The 25,429-nt window shown below is 42.9% G+C and overlaps 3 protein-coding genes across 9 annotated transcripts; 1 reads left to right on the forward strand and 2 right to left on the reverse strand.

Moving 5' to 3' along the window:
* Positions 1-2,185: 2,185 nt before the first annotated feature.
* GMNN (geminin DNA replication inhibitor) lies at positions 2,186-10,810 on the reverse strand. 3 transcript variants are annotated; one of them, XM_015282385.4, is made up of 8 exons: positions 10,539-10,810; positions 7,515-10,116; positions 7,017-7,080; positions 5,372-5,470; positions 4,878-5,013; positions 4,142-4,224; positions 3,952-4,062; positions 2,186-2,668 (listed from the first exon to the last, which is right to left on the reverse strand). In XM_015282385.4, the coding sequence occupies exons 3-8, from the start codon at positions 7,071-7,073 to the stop codon at positions 2,480-2,482; spliced, it is 675 nt and encodes a 224-aa protein (XP_015137871.2). In that variant the 5' UTR covers positions 7,074-7,080; positions 7,515-10,116; positions 10,539-10,810; the 3' UTR covers positions 2,186-2,479. The 3 variants fall into 3 exon arrangements, with proteins under 3 accessions (XP_015137871.2, XP_015137872.2, NP_001026181.2); XM_015282386.4 differs by lacking the exon at positions 10,539-10,810 and having other exon boundaries at positions 7,358-7,571; NM_001031010.3 differs by lacking the exons at positions 7,515-10,116; positions 10,539-10,810 and adding an exon at positions 7,166-7,364.
* Positions 10,811-11,985: 1,175 nt separating this feature from the next.
* Positions 11,986-15,363, reverse strand: LOC124417726. 3 transcript variants are annotated; one of them, XR_006936318.1, is made up of 2 exons: positions 13,849-15,363; positions 11,986-12,175 (listed from the first exon to the last, which is right to left on the reverse strand). XR_006936318.1 is itself a non-coding variant. In XM_046928319.1 (2 exons), the coding sequence occupies exons 1-2, from the start codon at positions 15,151-15,153 to the stop codon at positions 12,159-12,161; spliced, it is 762 nt and encodes a 253-aa protein (XP_046784275.1). In that variant the 5' UTR covers positions 15,154-15,363; the 3' UTR covers positions 11,986-12,158. The 3 variants fall into 3 exon arrangements, 2 of the variants coding, with proteins under 2 accessions (XP_046784275.1, XP_046784276.1); XM_046928319.1 differs by having other exon boundaries at positions 14,409-15,363; XM_046928320.1 differs by having other exon boundaries at positions 12,070-12,175; positions 14,465-15,363.
* On the forward strand, positions 14,846-22,273 carry C6orf62 (C6orf62 homolog). 3 transcript variants are annotated; one of them, XM_046928328.1, is made up of 6 exons: positions 14,846-17,026; positions 18,439-18,615; positions 19,399-19,521; positions 20,280-20,414; positions 20,967-21,088; positions 21,171-22,273. In XM_046928328.1, the coding sequence occupies exons 1-6, from the start codon at positions 16,898-16,900 to the stop codon at positions 21,274-21,276; spliced, it is 792 nt and encodes a 263-aa protein (XP_046784284.1). In that variant the 5' UTR covers positions 14,846-16,897; the 3' UTR covers positions 21,277-22,273. The 3 variants fall into 3 exon arrangements, with proteins under 3 accessions (XP_046784284.1, XP_419091.1, XP_046784290.1); XM_419091.6 differs by having other exon boundaries at positions 20,967-21,093; positions 21,171-21,404; XM_046928334.1 differs by lacking the exon at positions 14,846-17,026 and adding an exon at positions 17,213-17,667.
* The last annotated feature ends 3,156 nt before the right edge of the window (positions 22,274-25,429 follow it).

Raw genomic sequence — 25,429 nt, forward strand, 5'->3', positions numbered from 1 at the left:
TAACACCACCTACGAAGAACAGCTATAAACTATGAATAAATTCAACTCCACTGCAGAAGAGGTCTGCTATGAAGAGTTAAAACTGCCTGTTTCCTCAGATACTACTTAACTACCTCAGCATGAAAAACCTTCCTTATCTTAGAACCCAGGCAACAAGGTCACTTGAATGTATTATCCACCTCCCTTAAAAAGAAGATTGGGATTACTGTACAAAAGTTATCCAGTATCCAACCTGCTAGGGTTTTTTTTTGTTTTAGTTTTGTGAAGTAGAGCATTATTGCAAGTTAAAGGAAACATCTGCGATGGAAAGGATTCTGTTTAGTCCTCTGAGCACAACTGAAGAATGTAATCTTTTATTTACCAGGAAAACACGATGCCTTACTTCATTTACTAGACTGGAGACTAAATGGAAGCCAGAATTCCTGTAATGATTCCAACATTCCTATTTAAATCTGGTGCAAGACAGGTGTTAACTGACATCCATGTGGAAACAATAGTATACAGAAGAAACCTAAAGATACCAATCCCTTAGCTCTGCAGGTCTTTGCGCATGCCCTGAAGCACCTGTTTTGGCAAGGCCTGATAGAAACCCATTAGCTACAATCCTTGATTATTTCCGCCAGCTGAAAGTTATGCAGCATTTCATTCTGCATTAAGCTCTTCACAAGTTACTGCAGTTGCCACCACCCTCTTTTAGAGACTGTCCAGGGAAGGGTACCAAACAACTGCCAAGATTCCACCCAGGACTAGAAAGCTTGCACTACTCTCCCTTGTACCTCAGCACTTGGAGCTCAGAACACTTACTTCCCATATATGGCTATCAGATAAGGTCCTTAAAAGCTTTTAAGATGTACCTTTTGTTCTTGTAAACACTTGAAGTCTTGAAGTGTTTACAAGAGAAACATTTGTAAACACCATATTGGCAAACACATTGCCTCATCCCTTGGTCAATACCAAGAACAGTACTTTGAGAACAGACAGCAAGTTTCCTTTTAGAACAGCTCTGAAGCACGGCTACTTTGTCTCCATCAAGTTCTCAGCACAGCAACTGAAGAGTCGGCAAAAGTATCCATGGGAGGCTTTAGAGGGATCCAGTTACCATAGTCAAGGAGGTAATAGCAACAGCACAAAGTTTAAAGGTAATGCTGTGTTCTGTGCTTGGAACAGAGTAATGCCAGGCACAGGGACAGAGTAGGAGACGAGCAGCTCAGCAGAAAACGACTGCAGGTAGTGACAATAGGCTCAGCATAAGCCAGCAGCACGTCCTGACAGCCAAGGGCAAACCATGCTTTGGGGGGCATTAAACAAAGCATAGCCCAACAGTGAACAGAGGCAATTCTCTTGCTATACTTGCATTGGTGCAGTTCTGGGCCCCACAATAGAAAAAGAAAAGATACTAAGGCCTTTGAAAGCATCCACAGAAAGGCAAAGTTTGTAATACGGATGAAAGCTTCATCTTGCTAGGAGGCTGAGCACAGAAGTCTGAGTGGCCCTCCTCTGTCTCCTCTCCCTCTGCTCCCCGATCACCAATAACAGAACAGCAATAGCACAAAACAGGCAGGGGAGGCTCAGACTGGACATTAATAAAACACTCTTTACTGTGAGGTTGGTGGAACACTGGAACAGGCTTCCTAACAAGGTGGTAAACACCACGGCTGTCAGTGACACGAGGCATTTTGCAATGCCCTCAGTGATGTGCTCTGAACTTCAGGTTAGCCCCTAAAGCTCTCAGGCAGCTGGACTTGATCTCCATAGGTGCCTTCCAACTGAGCTATTCTATAAGCCAACAGATTTCAATTCCAAAAAAAATGTACTATCTTCTGCTTAAGCTTTTACCCATGCATCTTGGAAAAGTCTCCTTTAAAAGACAGAGGCAATGATGTAAGAAGACTGACAAAGCAAAAGTTTAACTAAACCTTCGGATCAATCTCAAGTCTTATTTTCTGAATGGATAATCTTACATCTCACCAACAGCACTCGAGTTTTTTTTCCAGCTTTTGCTTTTTCCTATCCCATCAAACCATTCTCCTCTCCAGAACTCTGGAAAAAAATAAAGATAAATCAAGGGAGTTCAAAAGTGCCCAGGCAGTCCTCCTAAAAAACACTGAGAACTTCCATCTACAGCAGCCACAACTGACTTGTGGAGCTCAGAACGAGCCATTCCTCGACTCAGACAACACACTGCTTCGGTAAGGCAAAAATTTATTTCTCAATTCTCATGCATCGTGTCAGACCATTTGATATTTACACAACAGTTTGAAATACACAGTATTTGCGTTTTAAACAAGCAACTAACTGCAGCCTGGAAGAAGTTTTACAAGCAGCATGGAGGTGCTCCCTGCTACGTAACTTCAGTTAAAAGCCACTGTCATGCTCCCACAAGAGTTTCTATACCTGAGGAAGTTTAGTATCTCCTTTCAAGGGGAAGTCTGCAATTAAAAGAATCCACATACATAAGCCTGGCTTAAGGTCACAGTTGTCAGTAATTTCCTTCACTTGAAGCAAGATCTGATACACTCTTCCTTAAGTCACATGATACTTGCGATGGCCCTTCTGAAGTGCTGTCTGCATCACCTCCAAGGTTAAGGTCTTCATTTTCTTGGTTGGATTCGTCTAAAGCCAGACTTTCCAGTGCCTCAAGATTATCAGATTCTTGCCCTGTTAGCCTCTAGAAAAACACAGGAGACAGTATGAATTTAATAACCAGTAAGACAGTCTGAAATGAATTTAGTATCCAGTAAAATACTGCATATTAGATTTAAGTTATTTATCTTCAAGCAGATATGGTTCATTTGCATCATTCCTCAGAAGAGTATGTAAAACATTTTCAAATAAAATTAATGCTTTAGCATTATTTCAAGCATATTATTTCTGCATGGAGGTCTGTCAGTAACAGGCAGCACTCCCTGAATAACAAAAATATCAGGTGGAGCAAGTCGGTGGAGTCTTAAGACTGATCTAAATAATCACACTAACTGAAACTTGAAGATTACTGTGAAATTCGAAGTAAACTTGATCCACTCCTGCAGTCCAATCAGATAGCTGAAGTAGCCCCTCAGGCACCCAGCTTATCTCAGAATGGAGCTCAGTCCAGATGCAAACCGACTACATGATCATATCTACGTCCAGCTTTCATGGCTGCTTATTTGTTACAGTTCCAGGGCTGCTACAGGCAAGCTATTCCTGCCTCCACAGACTCAGCAGCAAGGCTACCAGTCCCCAGGGAACTCTCTTAGAGAGAAATACAGCAGCTACTTCCAGAAGTAGATCTACTGTAGGTCTGCAACTTAAAGCACAAAACATTGTTTCTAAAAACTACTCAGCAGCTAATGGAATCAGCCTTAGCTCTTGCAAGTGACAGTTATCTTGCTTGAGGCATAGAGATGCGCTCTCCCTTGAAAGTTTAAGGCTGTAACCAAGCTCTGGTTCCCAGTTCTTTGTTGATGCCTTCTGCTGATCCAATATACTTCTCAATTATTGAGTTTGGCAACATTAGCATCGATACTAACCAGTTTTATTTAAACAAGCCGTTTTGAAGTTTACAAGTTTGTAAGCCTTGCAAACAGGCTTTGTATATTAGGCTTCTCTTAAGCCACACAGTGGCAAAAAAAACTAAGTCACCCCGGTGAAGTGCAAATGAACTCTTCCTTTGCACTTCACTATCTCTAACACGTACAGCCTGTTCTTGTGAGACAACAGGTTGAATCTTCTTTGGAGATTACATCTCCCAAGTACTTCTGGTGCAGCCACAGGTTCTTACTCAAGTGAAGTGTAAGCTGGAAAAAACTCAATCCCCAGAAGGGGCTTTTATGCCTCTCATCAGAGCTAACCCGTGGAAAGCAGCTCAGACAGTAAGCTACATTTGTAGAAGCACACAAATGAAGTCATGCTTTGCTAATAACAGCCTTGCAGATTTCTCATATTTCATCCTACAATGCTACTTTCAAGTACCTCAATCATGCTGGTCAAATAATGCACATGTTCAGCCAGTGACATGAGTTCCTCATTTTCCTCCTTTAGGCGGGCAATTTCACCATCTTTTTGTTCAATCTCTTTGTGCAACTGGATTCAACAAAACAAAGTGTTAGAACAGAGGAACAAAAGCCAGTGGTACAGAAGTTAGTTAGCTTTCACTAGCTACCTTTTCATTTTCTTGAAGCACTTCATACAGAGCCTTCCTCCTTTCTTCAGCCACTTCTTTCCAATATTGAGATGAAGGACTTTCTAAAGTAAGAAGCTACAATAAGTCCAAGCTAGGACTGAACTCAGGAGATCACCTTAAGGTACCTAACTTGCATACAAGCATTCCATAGACTGCAAGAATAGAAACTGTGCAGTGTTTTCCCCACACATTAGTAGCAACTTGACAGTGAGAAACACAAGTTCACAGAAAAAGATCCCACACTGTATTAGTGGCTATACAGGCTGAGTCTTCTAGAAGCTGCCCCAAATATTACAGCATGTAGAAGACATGAGTCTTACTCCCAAGTCACCGCCCACGCTGAACATTAACAGACTCCCACTAAACCCACAGTATTTTATAATTAGTCCTGAGAAACCCAGGAGCTTCAGCATCAGCACCCTACACCAAAACAGACCTTCATTTCAGCATAGTCACTTGAAAGCCCATAGAGAAGCTGAAGTAGAGAACTAACACACTTAACATTGCACAACGAGTTCGTGGGAACCAGTATTGGGAGCCACTCTTAACAGCAGACAGCTATACTGTATTTAGCATAAAACAGAGGGAAAGTATCATTAGCTCCCACTAAACACTATATAAAAACACTTATCTGGCAAAACCATGCTTCAAGTTATATCACAGGAGAAGGACAGCATTTTAAGAGCAAGAAAGTATTTCTAGAATTACCACATACTTTTTATGAGATCTATAGCTTGAATGACATCATCTGTATTCTCATTTTCTTGCTCTTTGTCCACAGATGCCTCAGCTTTACAAGCTGAGGAGGTAAGCCTGTTATTCCAGAGTTTCCTCTTGACTGAAGACTTCTTCTGCATAAAACACAAGCAGGTTTAACTTCAGAGCAACATTTAAATGTTTTTATTGTGTTCTTAATACATACAAGTCTGCAGGTCCAAGCTTGTCCAGGACTGCAAGTAAGACTACCACCTCCAATTTCTTCACATACTTCAAGCTTATAGAAAGCATCCCTCATAATCAAATTTTATGTAAGAACATTTCCAAACGTTTTCCTGAAGTACTCTAAAATTACAGATTTTAAATATTGTTACTAAAACAGTAAGCTTAGATTACGTCACTAATTACTGGATTACATGGTTTTTCAGTTGAAGCTTAAAAACACTTCAGTACGAGGAGAAATAATTACACAGCTACAAGTGATTCTCATACCTCATTACACCTTCCAACCAGGAAACCTTTTGCAGAAGGCTGAATCATCTTAAGAGTCCGTCTTGGGGCAGCACTGCATGCAGTGTCTGTGAGGTACTTCTAAAGAAAGGAAACATTGCTTCAAAGGGTTGCCATACTTACTGAAACTCAAGTTTGCCATGCTTCTATTAGCATAATGGACAGTTCACCTCCTCAAGAAGAAATGATATTTCAGCCTATTTTAAAGTTTATGCAAAGAAGGGAATACGGTCATTTACAACAGAGGTAATCCTATCAAGCCAAGCTCACTCTCTACCCTCAGTCTTCTTCACAGAGCTTGAACAAGCCACTGGGCAGAAACAGCGTGACTACATTTCAAGGCCAGTTGAAATGCAGTGGCACACATGCTACAATTAAAGCTCCCAAAGCCACTCTGGGGGAAGCAGAAACAAAGGCTGCAATAGTGAGTTTATTTAGCACAGCCACATTGTTTGATTGGAGGTTTTACTGTCTATGAACACATAAATGGTATTCATGTATACACGTGTTGCATCAGTTATCCAGGGTGAAGCCACAACTTCTTTGCTTGGATCCAGACAGGCTATTGTTTCGTATAAACAATATGTTTATCACTTTTCTTCCCATGAATACCTATTTCCTACACTAATGCTCCCTGATTGGGTTGGTTACATGGCCACCATGGGACAGCAAACAATGGCAGAAAACCAAGCAAAAATAACCAGAATACAATGCCACACCAGCGTGAGAAAGTCACCGATCCACGCCATGCATCGTATGACAGGAGCTCACCTTTCCCACAGTACTTTCTGCCACCAATTACCCTGCTTCTGAACTGCAGGACAAACACTAACCACTGTGGGAACAGGAATCACACTGTGTCAGACAATGCTTGCTGCTATTGAGGACCAGTGTTCAGTATGCTCTGCCAAGGAACTATTGACTAATACTTGACTTAACACATGACAATTAAGTATTTGAAAGTGCAAAAAAAGGCAGACTTCAAGACCATTTTCATTGATGAATTCTCATTGCAATCAATCTCTCCTGAGTGCTATTAGACTACATTATGTCAATTTTTACAGTTCCAGTTAAGGTCTATATTAAGAGGTATACATTTAACCAAAAAAGAAGAGTAACTGCAGTATAACCTCAGGTAACTTCTAAACAGCTATCTCTGGAAAAAAAACCTACAGACATACTAGAATTACAGCATGCTCAAACCAAGATAGCTTCACCTGTAGGCTCACCCCCACGACAGAACCCACTCTGCAGAGCTCTACCAGCCAGACCAGTCCAGTGACTGAACTGCAGCAAGCCGCTGCAGCATCTAGAAGCTTTAGGACAGGAAGTTACCTCAGTCTTAAGCTAATAGATCCTTGTTGTGCACTGAAGAGTGCTCATAAGCACATCTGCTCGAGCAGAACACAGTGTTCCCAAGACAAGAGAATTAAGTCAGGAGGGAGCACACTGAGCTCCTCAAGTGGATATATGGTTTGTGCTTTAACAGCCCATTTCAGATACATCACAGTACACACATTCAAACACACCAAGGTTATTCACAACACAGAGCTTGCCAAGTTGCACCTTGCATTTTCTGCTCTTTACATGCTCCTGCATTCTAGCAGCAACACCTCAGAGCTCGTACCTGCAGAGATCCAGATGGGTTCTCCACATTCAGGCTTTGTTTCATTTTGGAATTCATCAGATCACTGCAGGATAAAGAAATAAAAAAAATTAGAATACCTTGCTACAGCTAAAGCCGAAGTATTACAATCCCACTTCGAGAGCTCTTACAGCAACACTGAGAACTCGGCCAGAAGTCACGCGGTTAGGAACCCCTTCAGCTCAGCGCTCCACCCGTGTTTTAGCCCTGCACCAGCAAGATACCAGAGGCTATCACGAGCTCAGCAGCTGTGGAGCCTTCCCACGGCCTTCCCGTAGCAGCCCGGCCAGCAGCAGCCGAGCCACCCCTGAGACAGACCCTACCTGAAGTAACGCACGCCTAAAATGGCGGGAGATGGAACCCCGCCCCCTGAGCCGCGCAGCCAATGGGAAGGCGTGTCCGGAGCCCGCCAAGCTCCAAAAGCAGAGCGCGGAGCCCTCCAGTCCCGCTCTTCTCCAGTAGCACCGTGCCACTACTTACCGCCAGCCGCCCGCGCATAGGACACAACAATAGCACGCACACAGCACTCAACGAGCTGCCCTTTTCCCGCCTCTCCGGTGCCTATAAGCAGCTCAGCCGCTGCTGGCCCCTCCCCGTCACGTGACCTGCTCGCCGCGCTCCGAGCCAATCGCAGGCCACGCCGGCCGCAACCCGCCGATGGGAGTCACGCCCCCAGCTGTGTGAGTGGACGGGCGGGAGGGGTTTCTGTCAGGCAGGTGGAGGGCGGGGTGCGCGCCTTTCCACTGCGATCCTACGGCGTGCAGAGCAGTGCACACGCTCCTGGCCATCGCATAGCTAGCCTTGAACAGCTTCCGGCGTCTTTTCCAGGCAGTATTGTGAAGCACAATTACAGAGAGAAATGGTAATTTAGCGTGCCACCCGTCAGTCATCTGCTTGGAAATAAACTGTGTGGCACTTACGAGAATGTCTCAAGGGAAGTTATAGCCTGGCAAAATAAAGACAGACTACAGAAAATGATGAATTAAGTGTTTAAACAAGTATAAGGAAATAAAGCTGATCTCTCTTGCATAAACTTGCTCAGTCTCCCATTGACCCATTTAAAGTTTCATTGTTCACCACATCCTTTGGCAAGTAGTTCCAGAGCTCAAGTAGCCGCTGTCTGAAGAACCCTCATCTTCCACTTTTTTTAACCTGGAACCTGATTCCCATTGCTTCACTTGATGTCCACAGCCCTCGAACTGGAAAGGATAACAGCCAGTCCTTCCCAGCCCTCTCTAGGCTGCTTTTGTCCATCCCCTCCAGCTCTACTCAGTAAATACGAAAGCTGTGCGATGTGGAAATGTCTGTCGCAACTCAGATCTTCTTCTTGAATTACAGCCACTTCAAAACTTGCTATTCACCATGTACAATCAAGACATTTTTTCCTCCTGTGCATATTCATTGACATTCATTTACAGTGGACTCCACTGACTGCCATATTCTACTATTGCTCAGTTCCATAATGCCCTTCTGCAGTGTTTTTGGTCAGCCTTCTTCCCATTCTATGAATAATGTGGTGTCATCCACAAACTGTCACCTCAGCAAGCTTTGTCTTCTATGATAAAAATAAAAATGACATATAGAAATGCCTGTCTAAATTACTATGGCTTTGTTACACTAGCAAAAAGTGCTTGTGCTTTTAAATGAGTTCTTGTTGTTTCTAAAGTGAAATGTGAAATTTCCATGTTTGAAGGCACTAGCAGTTATGCTAAGCTCTGATTAAGAAGTCTTTCCAGCATTACGTTTTGTTTCAGAAAGATCTGGGTATGGGCAAAGTATACATACAAATAGAAATGTAAAACATAAATACGCCATAAAATATTGTTATCTAAGAATGTAAACACTGTATATTTGAAAAATATACAATGGGAAATGCTTCATATATAATGTTTAAATTATATACAGGCGTAACTTTAGTTACATAAAAGGAAATGCATGTATTTGCATTGTATTTGTGCTATTGCGATACAATAATGCTAATATTTTCAAGTGAAACCTATTTAAAGACTGTCTTCAAAATTCAGTTTTAGTTTATAGAAAGTTGTCAGAAAAACAGAAGTGGAATAACTGCTTTTGGAAATGCTGATAATTGGAAAGGGCCAAGGCAACAGGCGATGACTCTGATGTGACAGTTCTGTTTGCTTTTCTTTTAATCTGTTCCTTGCTGGAGGCATACGATCTGGAGTTTTATTACAAAGGTGCCACTCCTTCAACTTATCCAGCTGAAGAGCACGTCCCGTAATAAACCATTGTGTTTCAAGAGTTTTCCTTCCGTTGAGTTTCTTTGCTTTGAAAAGTTTCTAAAGAATCCCTTCACCGTGTCAGAAACAGTGGGAGCTTATTATTAACTTATTCATTGATTAACTGGGGGAACCAGCATAAATATATTAAATATTAAAAAAAAACCAAAACCCAGCCCCTACAACACAGACAAAAACGTGTCAGTTTACCTTTTTTTTGGTAGTAATTCTCATTTCTATGACTGAAGGTTACATTTAATAAGAGGGTTTTTTATGCAAAAACCTGTCATATCCAATAGCAGCAGAATATACACTTCTTCAGATGGAGGGTAACGTGCTGCATTTCAACTTAAGTTTCACAACAAACTAAAACTTGGTGTGATGAATCCTTATGACTATTTGCACTTCAAGTGAGCCTGAGCAAACACGCCAAGGTTTCCCATATTGCTCAGCCAATTTGTTAGATTATTCATGGCAGTAGAGAATGTGTACTTTTTAGAGCTTTGATAAACGTTATCAATTTTACAGCACAGACTGTGCAGAAACTTCCTAAGCATTACGCAATTACACAGCAGAGCTCACGGCAGGATTTGGACTTAGCTAACTGAATCCAGTCCTGGCAAAATGGTATTTTATTTGATAGTCATGCTGTGCCTTCCTTGTAATCCACAGAAAATGAGCAAGCTTTAGGTTGTCTTTTCTTCTCCTTCTTCTCCTTCTTCTTTCTTCTTCTTCTTCTTCTTCTTCTTCTTCTTCTCCTTCTTCTCTTTCTTCTTCTTCTTCTTCTTCTTCTTCTTCTTCTTCTTCTCCTTCTCCTTCTTCCTCTTCTTCATTTTAATCTGCTAAATTAAGCACAGGTAAGTTGCACTGTTATTTTCTATTTTGTAAATTATTACAAACATATCAGAAATGCTTTCCTATTTGTTACTGTTTGACATAAGCAAATCCTGTGGTTGTTTCAGATGCAGAGAATCGCTGCAGAGATGCTCAAGAGACTTGAGTACAGCTCTGTGCCTTGGCAGTGTGTGAATGTCTCATCTCAGTCCCGCTCTGGGTGCAGCCCTCACAAAAGGGACCTGCAGAGGAAGTCCTGAGTCTGGATTTGGGATCTCTGGGTAAATAAACAGGAGTTGTGGATCTCAGGATCCCTTCCTGCCGTTCTCTTCACCTGTCTGTCCAATAAACGGGCCGTTTATTTTACTGAAGGGATACAAGGAAAGGCAGGGAAAAGAATACAGGGAAAGCCAGGGCTGCAGCACATTACCCACTGCTCTTAGTCTACGTCTTGCTCAGTCGCCATCTTCTGAGAAACCTGGCCCCGTGGCAGCCTTTGGGGATTCCTCAGAAGTCCGCAGGAGGCTCAGAAAAACACCGTGGGCATCCTGCCTGTGCTGACCGCCTACTACCCTGTTTCCACACAGCTCCGGCCCCTGCTTGCCGAGTGCTCGATGTGTCCATGGAAATCAACCCGCTACCATCCCCTGGCCGACAGCAGGTGGCAGCGTGGCCTTGCTTTGCCTGGCGCTGACCCTCCGTAACTGCACTGCTCCTTTAGCATTGCCTTATCTATAGGTATGAACTTGGAGTGTGACAAGTTCGTGATCTATCTTCTTTTTCCTAGGTTGATCGTCATGGAAGGCTGTATTCTAATAAACCTCTGTCCAAAAGAGAGGTTATATACACAGCATGATCCAAGCAGGTTTTCAGTGGTGGCCACTGCTCTAACTTAAATCATCCCAGAGAATCTGTAATTTCTTTTTTTGTCTAGTAAAAAAGAAGACTGTCCTGCGAACAGTGATTAATAGTGCTTCAGAGGGGAAAGATTAAAAGGAAAATCTGTGCTTCTGCTGAATTTTTGCTTAGTTAACTACTGTGTGAGTCACTAAGGCATCCCTTAAAAGACAGTTAGGTCCTAGCCTCAGTGGTATATTTACCTTAACAAATACATCATTTGTCTAATGCTTTAAGATTTAAAAATGAATCGTCCTCTATAAAGGCTAGGAATCGATTCATCTAAAGCTAATTCCAATTCTGTTGATTGCCAGTATTTATAATAATGTTTATAGACTCAATAATTAAAACGTTTCAAATATTATTCTTGCAAGCATCTGCAGAGCAAACACAAAAACTCGTTTGGAAAAGCACTATATTTGCCAGCCCACTGTACTAGTTTAGTAAAGACAAATGCATATGCACAGCACTGAGAACATAAGTTAAAGGTGACCCAGCAAAGCAACAAGGAGTCAATTGGCTTTCAGCATCAAAGCATTTTCTCCAGTGGAATCTGATTCACAGGTTAATGTACAAATTGCAGGCAGAGACTCTTTCTTTTAATGTGCATTTCAGACATTCTCAAAATAAATGCTAAAGTTTTAGAGACAAGACATACTTGTTACAATAAAGCTTAAGCTGCTAACCTAAGTAATGACCACTATTCTCATATAGGTGATTCATTGTATGTCAATGCTTGGGGATGCTATCTTCTCAGCTAACACACTGGCAAGCTTTAGTTATTTCTGACATCATGACCACACATACTCAGCACTCCTAAGCAAGTCAAAAAATAACAAACTGGACAAGCACAAAATGAAAAACACACATAACCATCTGTATTACATATACACACATGCAATTATTAAGATGGAACAAACTCAGCAAGATAGTAGGTATAGTTCAGCCAAAGTTAAGGATCAGTATCTCCCTTACCCAAGGATGTATGGTCCATTTTATGACCACAGGCATGACACAGGGAAGAGATGAATGAAGCCTCAGTGCTGTAGCAATAGCTGTAAGGTGGATATACAGTTGTCCACAGCGTGCTGTAGGGAATGCTTTTCACATGAAACATTGCCATTTCTCTACGCAAAAGCATTCCTGTTATGTCTTAGAGACTAATGCTTGCTATAAAGGCAGAAAAGAGAGGGTTACAGTACACTCTTAAGTATATGAAAGAGTTTTAATTGCCACTAATTTGTCGTGTTTGAACTATAAAGGAATACTAATTTATTTTTGTCTGGTGCATAGACATTTGGCACTGAATTAATCATAGTTCTGTTTTTGAAGCAAGTAGCCTCGGGGCTGATACTACTTCTAACACATGCAGCCAGTACAATGCAAATGAAATGTATAAACATAAAGAGATCGGGCTCCATCTCATCTCTTCCTATCTATGTCCAATTTGTCACAACCTGTTAAAAAGCAGAACTAATTATCAAGTTGGCAATCAAAAGCATAGGCATTAGAGTACAATCTTGCCCACATGTTTATGGGTAACCATTTAATTCTGCAAATAGGAGCCAGAATCTGAAATCACGCTGATTTTGGAAACGAGCAAACAAGCAAACTGAAAACAACAAACAAACACAAAATTGTATCACGAGGAAGAAGCATAACAATACACAATTAGCTGGTCAAGAGAATTACAGATCAATAACATTTAACTGTTTATTTTGTGAGGTCTTAACTCCCTCGCCCATTCAGTAGAAGAAATGTTACTGAAATAATAGTGTGTATTATTTTAACTGAGGTGTTGAGGTATGATTTTTCTACTTTTTTTTCTACTGTATGAACGGTGTTTTTCTCCACTTTATGATATGCTTTTCTCCTTACCACATTTTTTCTACTTTATGAGCTTCACCGTTGCACACACAGTGGAGAAAAAGAAGCACAGTGATATAAAAGTAGGACAAGACAGCTATTACTCATGGCTTTATTAGGGCAGATATTTCTTTGCGTATATTCACACATACAATAAACATCCTTGAGTTGGTTGGTCTACTAGTTTGTGTAAAGATTGTCAGGGTATCTTTACTAGCCCGTGATTAAGGAGAAAAATATCCTTTGCTAAGCATGGCAATGGAGAGGGCAGCTGGAATCGCTGGGCTGGAAGAAAGCTCCTTGCTTTCTCCTCTGCAGGCGGGCAAGGTGCCAGTTCCTCAGAGAGCAATCCCTGTCACAGCCGTGCAACCAGGCCTGTTGTGTGTCAGAATGAGGGTTGCAGGCCAAGCGTGACTCAGAGCTCAGAATAGCAGTGGATGCAGCACAGGGCGAAACACAGCATGGGGTGGCACAGCAAGGCAAAACGCTTCAGCTGAGCAAGGGGGAATCTAAACACAGCTCTCACTAAAGGTGGGCTGAGGTTGTAGCTGGAAAACATGGACATTTTGAATTAGTCCCAGCAAGCTAGAGTTTATGTAACGCTACTGGTTAGAGACCATGCTTCTACCTCCAGTCACAGGCTTATGTGCAACAGGCATTGCCATGGGGAGTGACCAGCAGGCTGCAAGTGGGTAAAAAAATGGCCTGCTTCTGCTCTGTTGGAAACAACAGGGGAGTGTCCTGGGTCACGCCTGCAACAGGGAAGGCAAGATGGAGGTCTGACTCAGAGAGCTTGGCTTGTGGTGGGTGAGGACGAGAGCTAAGGTATGACAGCTCCCTGCCAGAGACAGACAGGAGGAAGGAGTCAGAGGGAAAGTGTGAGGAGAGCTGAGCCAAGGGGAAATAACCAACAGGAAAGGGAGAGAACAAAAGAGACCAGCACAGCCAAGTCAGAACAAGGAAAATAAAAGACTGACATTTACTGGTGTTTATCAGACAGAGCCCACTGCCGTGCTCTGTGAGCTCCGAAACACAATCAGCCCAGACGGGCAGTGCCCGCACTCGCCCTCTGCTTGTAATCTTTCTTAACACCGTTTCTGTTCTCATGAGTCACGGACACCGCCAGCGGGAATGTGGAAGGGACAGGCAGAAGCCAGGGCACAGCCTATTAAGGTGACCCTTCTGCCCACACTGAAAGGAGCAACTGGGAACGTGGACTGTGGACTGCGTGCCTTTGCTTCTGTGGCAGAGGAAGGGAGAAATGGGTGGTGTACACCTTTCCTTCTAGCTTGGAGATAGAAATGCCTGTTTTTCTTCAAGGATTAGGCTCGGGTCTCCGGAATAGCAACAAAAAAGCGAGCAGCCCTTCTCAGGGTACACCTCAGCCACACACATTCGCTGCTGCAGAGCCACGCTGGAGGTGGGCACCGCCCGGCGCCTCGTGGTCAACTTATTTTTACAGTGCAGTTTACTTCGCACACGCATTCTCAGCTGAACCCAAAACTCGGTGAGTGAGATGAAACAAAAGCGGGCACACCGATACGAAGACCACCACACGCCTCACACAACCCGTCTCCCTCCGGCAACTCCCACCATGTGGCAGCGGTGTGAGGGTGTCGCTTCCCCCCCTCCCCCCCCCGCCCCGAGCGCAGCGTTGAGCAACTCCATCCGGGTCCTCGTCCCTCAGGGCCACGTGAGGCGCGAGGGCAGAGACACGGGGCGCCGGGGGGACGAAGGAGCAGGCAAGAGCCACCCGGCTTCTTGGTGTGCTGACGGCTCGGAAGAGCCCTACCACATTTATTGTCTCCTCTTTCTACCTCCCAGAAGGGAGCGCCCGCGGATAACGAGGCTGTCGCGGAGCCTCCCGACCCGCACCCCAGATCCCTCTCCCCCGCGGGCCCGAGCGCTTGGTACGCGCCGGCCGAGCGCGCCTGCGCAGTGCGGGCAGGGCGGCACCTGTGTGACTCAGGCGCTGCCATTTTGAGCGCTCGCTCCTGCCGCGCGGCTGCTCTCGCCCTTCGCTCCCGTGCCGACAGCCAGACGCAGATCGCGGTGCTCCCGCTCGCTCCTGTCGTCGCCTCCGAGGACGTCCCAGGGTCTCCTGGGCGAAGAGAGCTCTCGTCTTCCTTCGGGCTGTCCCCGTCCGCCACCGTTCCGGCGCCTCTATGCCCGCCGCCCTCCTCGGGAGCCACTAGCGCAGCGACCCGCCGCCGTCTCGTCTTCCTTCCGTTGCTGCCGCCGTCGCCTCTTCCTCCTTCTCCTCTTCCTCTCTCCGCCACCATTTCCCCACTCCCCGGCACCGGGGCGCTGAGCTAGACTATGGGGACCAGGCTGGGGCTGAGCAGCGGCAGAGCGGGCGGCCCGATCACCGTGTCCACTGCGGCGGGGATGGGGGGGCTCGGCGGCTTGGTGGCTTTATCTTGACATGGCTCCTCTCCGTGCTGCTAGCAGCGCCGCCTCCTCTGCCCCTCCTGCGCCCGCCGGCTGCGGGTAGCGAGCGAGCCACGGCCCTGGTCTCTTGTCTGAGTCTCTCAGCCTCTTGCTTCAGTTGGGGGGAAATCTGGGGAGGAGTTCATTTTTTTTCTGTTTCTTTTTCTTTGCAAGGAGAGGAAGGGGGGATTTTTTTTTTTTTCCCCCTGTCTTTAACCTGGTCCGACGAATTTGCTAACCTCCAACCTTTAAATCCCTGCTAATCTAATCAAACACCTCGGGGGGCAAAATGTCTGGAGAGAGAAGGAAAATAACCTGATAATTGGGGATTTGCTTTTCGGGGGGGAGGAAGGGTGTTTGAGAGGTTTAAAATCGCAACCTAGGCTTGTGATTAGAAAAAAAAAAAAAAACCTCGCCAAAAAAATTTGCCACTGAAATCTTCTTGGCAAGAAAAGCGGAAGCGAAACTCTCCATGTTTTCCAAGTCGTGACCATGAAGTGAGAGGGGGAAGTGCCGCGCTACTGTGGGTGTGCCGGGCCCCGGGCACGGGCCGCCCGCTACAGCCTCTGCCACCTTGCATAGGGAGGCCCAAGGAGAAGCAGGGAGCATTGGTCATGCACAGCCTCGGCTAGCCGAGTGTGCTGTGGGCACAGCAGCAGCAGAGAGAGAAGGATCCCCCGGGGGTCAGCAGCCCAGGGAACCTGTGGGGCATTGGGGGATGTAGGGCTCTCCTGCTGGGAAGGAGTCAGGGTTTGGGGTGTCCGTTTGGGTGTTAGTCTCTGGGTGAGATAATACTGTCTCTTAACCCCTGCCCGCTTCTCATCGGTGGCTGTCATGCTCTCTCTTCCCTTTGGCAGCAGAAGCCTCGGGGCAGTGATGTGCCCGATGATGAGCAGGATGAAGTTAGAAATGACTCTGCTGTTTTTTCTCTTTGCTTCCCTGCAAACCAGCACTGTGTTGTCTGTAGTTGATTTTGTTCTTGTTGGCAGAGAAATGTCATACCTCCCAGGATGTGCACTCCTCCTTTGCACCCTTTTCTCTGCCGTTCACCAAGTGTAATCGTTGTGAAGGGTAAAAAGCAACACAGCAATAGTGGGAATCTGAGAATAATAATCAGTAGAGTCATGAATCTGGCTGGGGTGAAACGCAGTTTGTAATACCAGCTTCATTTTTTTTTTGTAAGCAGAGCAAAAATAACCCCCCCATGGATTGGGCTTGTGCCAGTTGCTTTTTATTGTACACATAAATTGTGAGAAGATTTGTTTTTTTTCATTCTCGCCCACTTATTCCTGCAGCCAAACTGTTAAATTTTTTGTTGTTGTTAAAAATTCTTAGGTTTTTTTTTCTTGGTTTATGGTCAAACCTCTTGTCCAGCCATGGCTGGGCAACTGCTTATTTTGTTTCTTGACCCTTCCAATACGACATTCCCATAAAATACTGCCTGAGGTGCAGTTTTGGGTTGCACTCGTGTTTTTGTCTATTCAGTCGTATTAGCAGGAATAAAATGACTTGTTTCTGTTGTACTTGAGTCTTACGAAAAAGTGCCCATAGTTTAGCGACAGTTTCCAAAGGCTTTAGTACCACCTATATAACAAAATGGGGGACCCAAACTCCCGGAAGAAACAAGCTCTGAACAGACTTCGTGCTCAGCTTAGAAAGAAAAAAGAATCTTTAGCTGACCAGTTTGACTTCAAGATGTACATTGCCTTTGTGTTCAAGGACAAGGTAACTTGGTTCTTGTTTATCTGCTTCTGTGTTGCACTGCAAGATAACTATGCTGGGCCAAGTCTTTTTTTATCAGTACTTTGTTCCCTTGAACGTTTTAAGTCTTTATTGCTCATTGATATTTGCCTAGTTCTTATTTATTGTCACTTTGGTTTTCTTTTCATGTGTTTGTAGTTCTGTAATGCTGGGGGTGCTAAGGCATTATTAAATAAGTTGGCAGCTTCTGTACTGGAGAAGTATAAGTTCTGTTGTACTTTGTTCAGCTTAATTATGGGCTGAGTTGTATAATTGTTTGCTGTGAAACGGTTCAGTTAAGAAACGAGACCTGGCTGGTGCAATTGACAGAGCTACTGCACTTATCTGGTTAAAGCAGGAGGGAGAACTTGGCAGCTGAAGGGAGCGGCTGTTAAAGGCAGTGTTGCAGTGACCTGAGGATGTTGGCATATGTGAAGCTGCCTGCCCCTTTCTGAAAGTAGGGGGGGGGAAGAGGAAGTCTGTTCACTCAGCTGTCTGGTGGAAGGCTATTGGAGGCTGTAAATGTGGGCCAGAATGGGAAACCCGTTGGCATTCTAATATCCACTTAGAGCCAGAATTGTAAGACTTTTCCGTCCGCAGAAGGAGAGGAAAAGTAGATGTTCAGAGTAAGTGAATGTGCTGAACAAATTGAGTGAAGATGGAAGCAAATGGCAACTAAATAGACAAAATAAGGAAACACGTGTACATGAGCACTAAAACAGTTCATTCTAACTAAATATATATATATATTTTTTACATTTGGTAGAAGTTACTTCTCTAATGAAGACTGTTCTCTGGACTTCATTTAAATTGCATAAAATTGTTGTGTCCAGTTTGTTGTTTATCAGTTTTTGTTCAAACCCTGCTTTATGTAGTGTGACATCGTTTCTGGGTACCGTCTCTATTGCAGTGAGACAGCTGAGTGAACTCGCTGGTATTTAAAGGACAATTCATTCTTTTTTCCTTCTGTGTGAGTTCTCCTAATAGTAAAAGATAGTGCTATTTCTAAAGAAATACGAGTTTAGTCAGTGATAACGAGACTTTCTTAGTTGATGGGGTTTTAATAGGCCAGTCTCCCCACTGTTAACAAACACTGAGGTGAAAGACTTCACCAGGTTTACTTGACTGGCAAATAAAAGCTTGTGGAGGACTCTTGGTCAGCCTGAAGTCATGCATTCTGCATGATGGGAGTTCAATTCTAACAGTGTCTAGGTAGACCCTTGATATTAGATCCAAAAGATGTCTACATCTACTGATCCTGCTGTGATTTGTGTCCAGGTCCTAACTGAGGTGATGCTTTATACATGAATGCTAATAGAATATTTTGAAATCTGAAATTAACTACAAGTACCTAGAAATGATTGTAACCTTAATGCAATGTGTATTTTCTCTTGCAGAAGAAGAAGTCAGCGCTTTTTGAAGTGTCTGAAGTGATACCAGTCATGACCAATAATTACGAAGAAAATATTCTGAGAGGTGTGCGGGATTCCAGCTATTCTTTGGAAAGTTCCTTAGAGCTTCTGCAGAAGGATGTAGTACAGCTTCATGCACCCCGCTACCAGTCTATGCGCAGGGTAGGGTTATTCTTTATGCTTGCCGAGTTTCACTTTGAGTTTTGAATTCTTGTACTGCTTCTTGTGGATCTTGATGCTAATCTTGCTTCCCTATTTTATCATCTGCTGCTGCCTGAGAGTTCTGAGGGCTTGCTTTTGTAGGGTCTAGTTTGAAGGGTGACTTACAATCATAGGGTTGCTCAGGTTGGAAAAGACCTTAAAGATCATCAAGTCCAACTGCAGCCTAACCATACTACCCGAACTCTAACAACCCTGTGCTAAATCATGGCCCTGAGCACCACATCCAAACGGTTTTTAATCACATTCAGGGATGGTGACTCATCCACCTCCCTGGGGAGCCTATGACAGTGCTTAACCATCATAGAACTTAGTATGTGCATTCTGAAATTCTGCTTAAATCTGCAGTGCTCATGCTTTGTCTTAGTGTGTCTCATTGAAATATGCCTTGGTAGTTTTTTGCTGGCATTTGTTAATAGGTATGTATTGAAACAACTATATACATACAACTAAATGGTTCTGTTAGATGAATACTGGAAAGCAAATAACCTTTCCTAGCAATGATAGTTCTCCCGAAGCTGGAATTTATATTAGCTGGATACTTAAAACTCAGTGCAGGGCAAGGAAGGTTATGGGTCTTTTGAGAAGTACAAATGGGGAAAAAAGAATCCACACAAACATGATAATAAGTATCACCTTTTAAGCAACTCGCCTATGCAGGCATATAATTATCTTTATCTCCTACTAATGGAAAGACTCTTAAATATAGAACTCTGTCACTTGCAGGATGTGATTGGCTGTACCCAGGAGATGGACTTCATTCTTTGGCCTCGTAATGACATTGAGAAGATAGTCTGTCTCCTGTTTTCTCGGTGGAAGGGATCTGATGAACCTTTTAGGCCTGTTCAGGTATTGTTTTTAACTTAAGTAATGTATCTGGGGGCGGGAAAGAAGGGACTAGGCAGGAGGAAGAAGGGAAGGCTTAATATTATCTTTGCTTAACCGTGATAAGATCTGTGACTCCTGTGTATGTTAGAAAGTATTCCAGTTGGTTTCATCTATAAAACAGTCTTGAGTTCTGCTTCATGAACTGTGATCTTAGTATGAAGAAAATTGTATGAAGGACATCTTCAAATGACATATATAGAGAGATATATAGTCTTAGTACTTCTAGAAAGGAATTCAACATGGCTCTTGTCAGTACAATCAAATCTTTATCTACGTATGGTTCTGTGAGTACCCCTGAGTTACTGTATGTTGTAAATGGAAGCAGATCTGAAATAGGTGGGATTATTGCATTGCAGTTTTGCCTTGAAACACATTTCCAACATCTCAAAATAACTTCAGTTGCAATAGTAAGTTAGTGGCAGAAATGTGCTGTATAGCTGATGCACAGATGTTCTGTTAGAATAAGCTGAATTTTTTTTCTTATATAGGCACTTAAAATTGCACCTTGGTTTGAATTACAAATGCCATTGGAATGAATCTAGGCACTTCTTTAACTTCTGTGCCAAGACTGAAGTGTACTTGTTGCTAAGGTTCCTGATTTTTCTTTCAGGAAAGAAATGGCAATGGGTTGTAAAGCCCCCGATTGAGTGAAATTCACTGATTATGCTTGAGTTTTTAAGCTGGGTAAATATTTGATTCCCCTTCCTCACACAATGCAGGCCAAGTTTGAGTTTCATCATGGTGACTACGAAAAACAGTTTCTGCATGTTCTGAGCCGAAAGGACAAGACTGGAATTGTTGTCAACAACCCTACCCAGTCAGTGTTTCTCTTCATTGACAGACAGCACTTGCAGGTAAACTTACCCTGTCCCTTTTTTCCCTCGCTTCCCAGATTGTAAGCGTTTTAGGAGTGCCTTACTCATAAAATGCTGCTTCTTCTCAGGAATGTTAGTGACTTATATTGCAAAATATCCATGTGGAAAAACTGTTTGTGCATTCGTGCTTGCGTTTCAGCTCTTGGAGGAAACATGCTATAAATAGCGTTTGCGCATGCATGAGCTATTTACAGGGCAGAGATCTGGCTGCACAATTACAATTCTGTAACTTTGAATACAAAAACACGAAGTCCTGAAATAGACTTAAAAGTATTTTGGAGACGCTAAAGCATTGGCTGTGTTTGTGTGGTATTACAGAAACGGTTAGACAGAAAAATGAACAAAACAATGAGAAGATTTTTAGGTAGTCATAGTTTTTGTTTAGATTGTGTGAAAGACGGTGGCTTTTAAATGCCTGTGTTCTGCCACAAGCGTGCTGTTAATTGCATGGAGTTTTCTGAGGGTCTGCCTATTAGTCTTGAGTTGACTTGCATGTTTAATTGCTTTTCTTTGGGTTTTCTTCACCTCTAGACTCCAAAAAACAAAGCTACAATCTTCAAGTTATGCAGCATCTGCCTGTACCTGCCACAGGAGCAGCTCACTCACTGGACGGTTGGTACCATAGAGGATCACCTCCGTCCTTACATGCCAGAGTAAGGTACTGGCCAGCAAAATGGGGAAGATCACAGAATGCAGCAGTGAATTTTCACTTTCCTCACCACTTTATTCTTTCAGGATTCAGAAGAAAACGGACTCATGTTCAGAACAGTATACGTTGTGCAACTTGATCATCCTGGATTTTTTTTGTCATTTGTATCTCAGAACTTTAAAATGTTTTTAGTTGTTTTCTGCATGGACCTTGTGAAAGAGAGGATGCTCTGCATACTTCTGCACTGCATCAGCATCTTACTAAAATGTGAAATGAAGGGACTGTACACTGAAACAAATGTATCTGAAAGCACAAGGTGATCATTTGTGGTGGTGTTCCCATTTGTGCTGGTCAAGTCCCCTAACATCTATGTTAACCATCAGTATTCGGAGGGTGAGAAGTGAATGTAAAGGGTTTAAAAGCCTTACAGCTTAGCTGTTAATGATTGTATCGAAGAGCACTATCAGATTCATGTTAATGAACAGAAAAGTGGCTATTGCAATAGGAGGTAAATGTGGGAAAGATTTTTCTCTTCTTTTAAAGCAAAAAAAAAAAAAAAGCATCTCATTTAATGTGTAGGCATTTCTTGCCTTTTTTTCTTTTGCTGGGCCATGTATGAGTTTACTGGCACTTTCATTTTGGATCTCTTTCCCCAAGTTGCTGTGTAACTGTATGAAAGTATTCTTTTGAGTTGGATGCATTTATACAGATGAGGCAGACCTGGAGTCTGAAGTCGCTAAAGCAGCTAAAAAATAAAGTAAAATAATAGCTGCAGAAACAATGTTGGTAGAGGATTATTTTTTTTCTTGAGAGTTGAGACTTGTAAACTTGCTGGCGAACTGTGCAGGAAATACTGGTTTCTAAAACATTTCTTATGGAAAACCTGTTGAGGTTTTTTTTCTTTTGAAATAGACATTATAAAACAATGTAAGATAGTGTTTGGAGTGTCAAAAGTTGGTTCTGACAGAACATTTTAAGATTGTGCAATGATAAAAGGAAGACTACTGTATAGTTTTGATGACAAAGAAGGTTTTGCTTAAGGGTTGAGTACTTTACTGGAGTAAAACTGTATAAGCCTGCTCCCTTTGGATAAAGCTAGTGCTTACCTGTTTAAAACTTGTATTTAGCTTTTGTTTGGAATCGGGGGGGGGGAAAAAATTGGAACTTAAATAAATTAGGTGAAAGACAACTGTGTTTATTCATGGGAATCCTACGCATTGAGTTTTACTGGTGTCTTACCTTTTGACAGTGTCACCTGTTGCAAACACTAAAAAAACAATACAAACTGTAAAATGATGTTATGATCAACATAACATAGTGGTAGAGGTGTTCTTTTCTATGCAGGGAAAACGTTTACTGTGGAAAAGCAGCTGTTGGGAATCATGGAATCACTGGCATACTAGTGTATGCTACATGGGTTATTTTTAGTTCTTTGGTCATAATGTCCCAGAGGTTAGGCTGGAATAGTCCAGAAAAACACTGAAAGCTGCATGAATTCATGCCTTACAAAGAAATGATATTGAAATTTCTGCAGTATAAAATGTCAACCAACATATCTGCAGGTAATGCTTAGTTTCCCAACTAGTTACACCATCTTAATGTCTGTAAGAGTGCAGTTACCTTGGTTAGTGAAGTAAATATCTTAAAAGTTCCTAATGTGAGAGGTCACTAAAACAACTTAGGGGGAAAAAATAACAAACACACCAACCCTTCAGTGTTGGCCTTGGCGGATGTGTGCAATTCTTTTTGTCAGCACTGGCATTATCCTTCATTTATAGTCTTCTGTAATACACAGAGAAATCAGTTGAGTTGCTTTGAGAGTCTTGTATGGGTTGCAGAAGATGCACTGGTTATTTGTTTACTCTTTGTGATGATGATCCCAGAGTTAAATGCAACTACACTTTCATGGGATAAGAATGTAGATGTGTAATACTGATTCTGGTAAGTGATCTGTTCCACACAGCTAATGATATTTCTTGCTGTGCTGTCAGGTGGAGTTGATGCACTTCTGCCTTTGCAAGTAGTCAAGATAAAGGGAAACAACAGACATGGCATGAAAATCTCAGTGTATATGAGTTCATATCATTGGCCATCTTTGGAAGACATTTTTCTCTGCCTGCAGAGTGACTTCAGAGGGAAAAGATGAAGCATGATTTTACCATACTCTTAATGGATCTTACCGTTTAATGTCAGCATTATTCTGTTAGCTTCTGTAGCAAAAGAAAATCACTTTGGAAATCGATGAAATCAATACCTTGCTTATGGTTTCAGGCTCTCTGTCATAGTGGCTTCTCAGTTGGGTTCTTAACTTCAAAATGTAGGTTTAATCTCACAGTACTCATGCTTACAAAGCGTAGTTTGTGTAAGCCTAATTGCTTTTTTCAGAGGGGATGTGTGTGAATACATGAAGACCTCTCTTAGAAAACAAGAATCTTGGCTACCACCTGCTTGTGTGCCTCTTTGGTATGCTAATACTAAGAACTGAAGTATGCTCAGTATATCACCTGAGTATAGTTTTACCAGGCTATTACTTGAGGATTTCTCTAATGAGCTTGGCAAGTGTGAAAGGGGCAAGAATAAATGTGGAGACAGTAAAATGAAGAAAATGGAGGCACATTAATTTTCTTGTGTCTAGATAAAGTGTCTGGTGCAAGGAAGCTTGGGTTCCATTCTACTTAAAGAAAGAACATAGATGTCAGTGTCAAGCCTGTATGTGGTTACATAGCTTAACTTTGCTTTTAAAACCTCTTCAGCTGCACAAGTGTCAGCAATACAGGAGGATGGATGTAACTGGTGGTACAAGCATTGCTCTAAGGTAAGTAGTTTTAATAAGTTTGTAGTTTGCCTTTTGTCACGTCTCAAAACAAATCGCTATAGAACTAGTTTATTACGCTAAAAATAGCTATGTTTATTGCTGCATCAGGTAATAGCAACACACTGGCATTATTCAGCTCTTTTCTTTAAAAAAACAACAAAAAACCAACCCTTTGTGTTGAAATAATGCTTAAGCATTGAGAACTTAAGTGCAAGCCACTGATCTTTTTGCTACATGTTGTTTTGCATGACAGTGCTAAGCTTCTTAGACACAAAGGTGGTGTGAAGATGGTAGTTGTACTAGTTTTGATTTTTCTAAACTTCTTTTTAAATTAAATCTCTAGAAGATCTCTGATTTCTACTACTGTGAAAAACCAAGCAGAGGTTTGACCTTTGCCTTAGGTGGGTGCTTTGAGTGTCCTTGTGAATGACCTCGTTGCAGGAAATACAGGGGTATAAACAGTGGAAATTCGAGAAGTGTTTCCGAGCTTGTAATACTTACCCCTAATCCCACTCTGTAGACTAAAGCCTTACTGGTCCTTAGCCCATCTGTTGCACCTGTGATGCACTGGCTTGGGCATGACGTGTTGTATTCTATCTGAAGTATTGGAGATCTGTAGTAATTGGCTGCACTTCATGGTGTTCAAGTGTACAGTAACTTGATGAGACATGCTCAATATTCAGAACATTACACGTTTCAAAGAGTATCGTGTTATTGGTAGCATGTTCATAAGGCCTAACATATCACATTTTAATTTGAAGTCATTTTAATACTGGTGGCACGAATCATAGAATCATTTGAGTTGGAAGGGCCCATTAAATGTCACCTAGTCCAACTCTCTTGCAGTGAGCAGGGACACCTACAGCTACATCAGGTTGTTCAGAGCCCCATCCAGCCTGACCTTCAGCCCCTCTAGGGATGGGGCCACCACCTCTCTGGGCAGTGTGTGCCAGTGCTTCACTACTCTTATTGTAGGGGGAAAAAAAAAAAAGAAAACATAACAGCAACAACAACAAAAACCTAAACAAATTGTTCCTTATATCCAGTCTAAATCTTACAGTTTGAAGCCATTTCCCCTTGTTCTCTCACAACAGACCCTACTAAAGTGTCTGTCCCCCTTTCATACAGCCCCCCTTCAGGTACTGAAAGGCTGCTCTCAGGTCTCACTGCAGCCTTCTCTTCTCCAGGCTGAACAGCCCCAGCTCTCTCAGCCTGCCCTTGTAGGGGAGGTGTTCCATCCCTTGGATCATGTTTGTGGCCCTCCACTGGATGTGCTCCAACAGGTCCATGTCTCTCCTGTACTGAGGACTCCACATCTGGACACAGTACTCCAGGTGAGGTCTCCCCAGTGCAGAGCAGAGGGGCAGGATCACCTTCCTCTTCTTGCTGACTGCGCTGCTTTTGATGCAGCCCATGATATGGTTGGCTTTCCGAGCTGCAAGGGCTCATGTCCAATTCGTGCTCTTGCAGCTTAGAAAGCAAACTCTGAACTGCATATTGTACATACTCCCCTTCTGGAAACTCTACAGG

The sequence above is a fragment of the Gallus gallus genome, chromosome 2 (genome assembly GCF_016699485.2).
Source record: "Gallus gallus isolate bGalGal1 chromosome 2, bGalGal1.mat.broiler.GRCg7b, whole genome shotgun sequence".
NCBI lineage: Eukaryota > Metazoa > Chordata > Aves > Galliformes > Phasianidae > Gallus > Gallus gallus.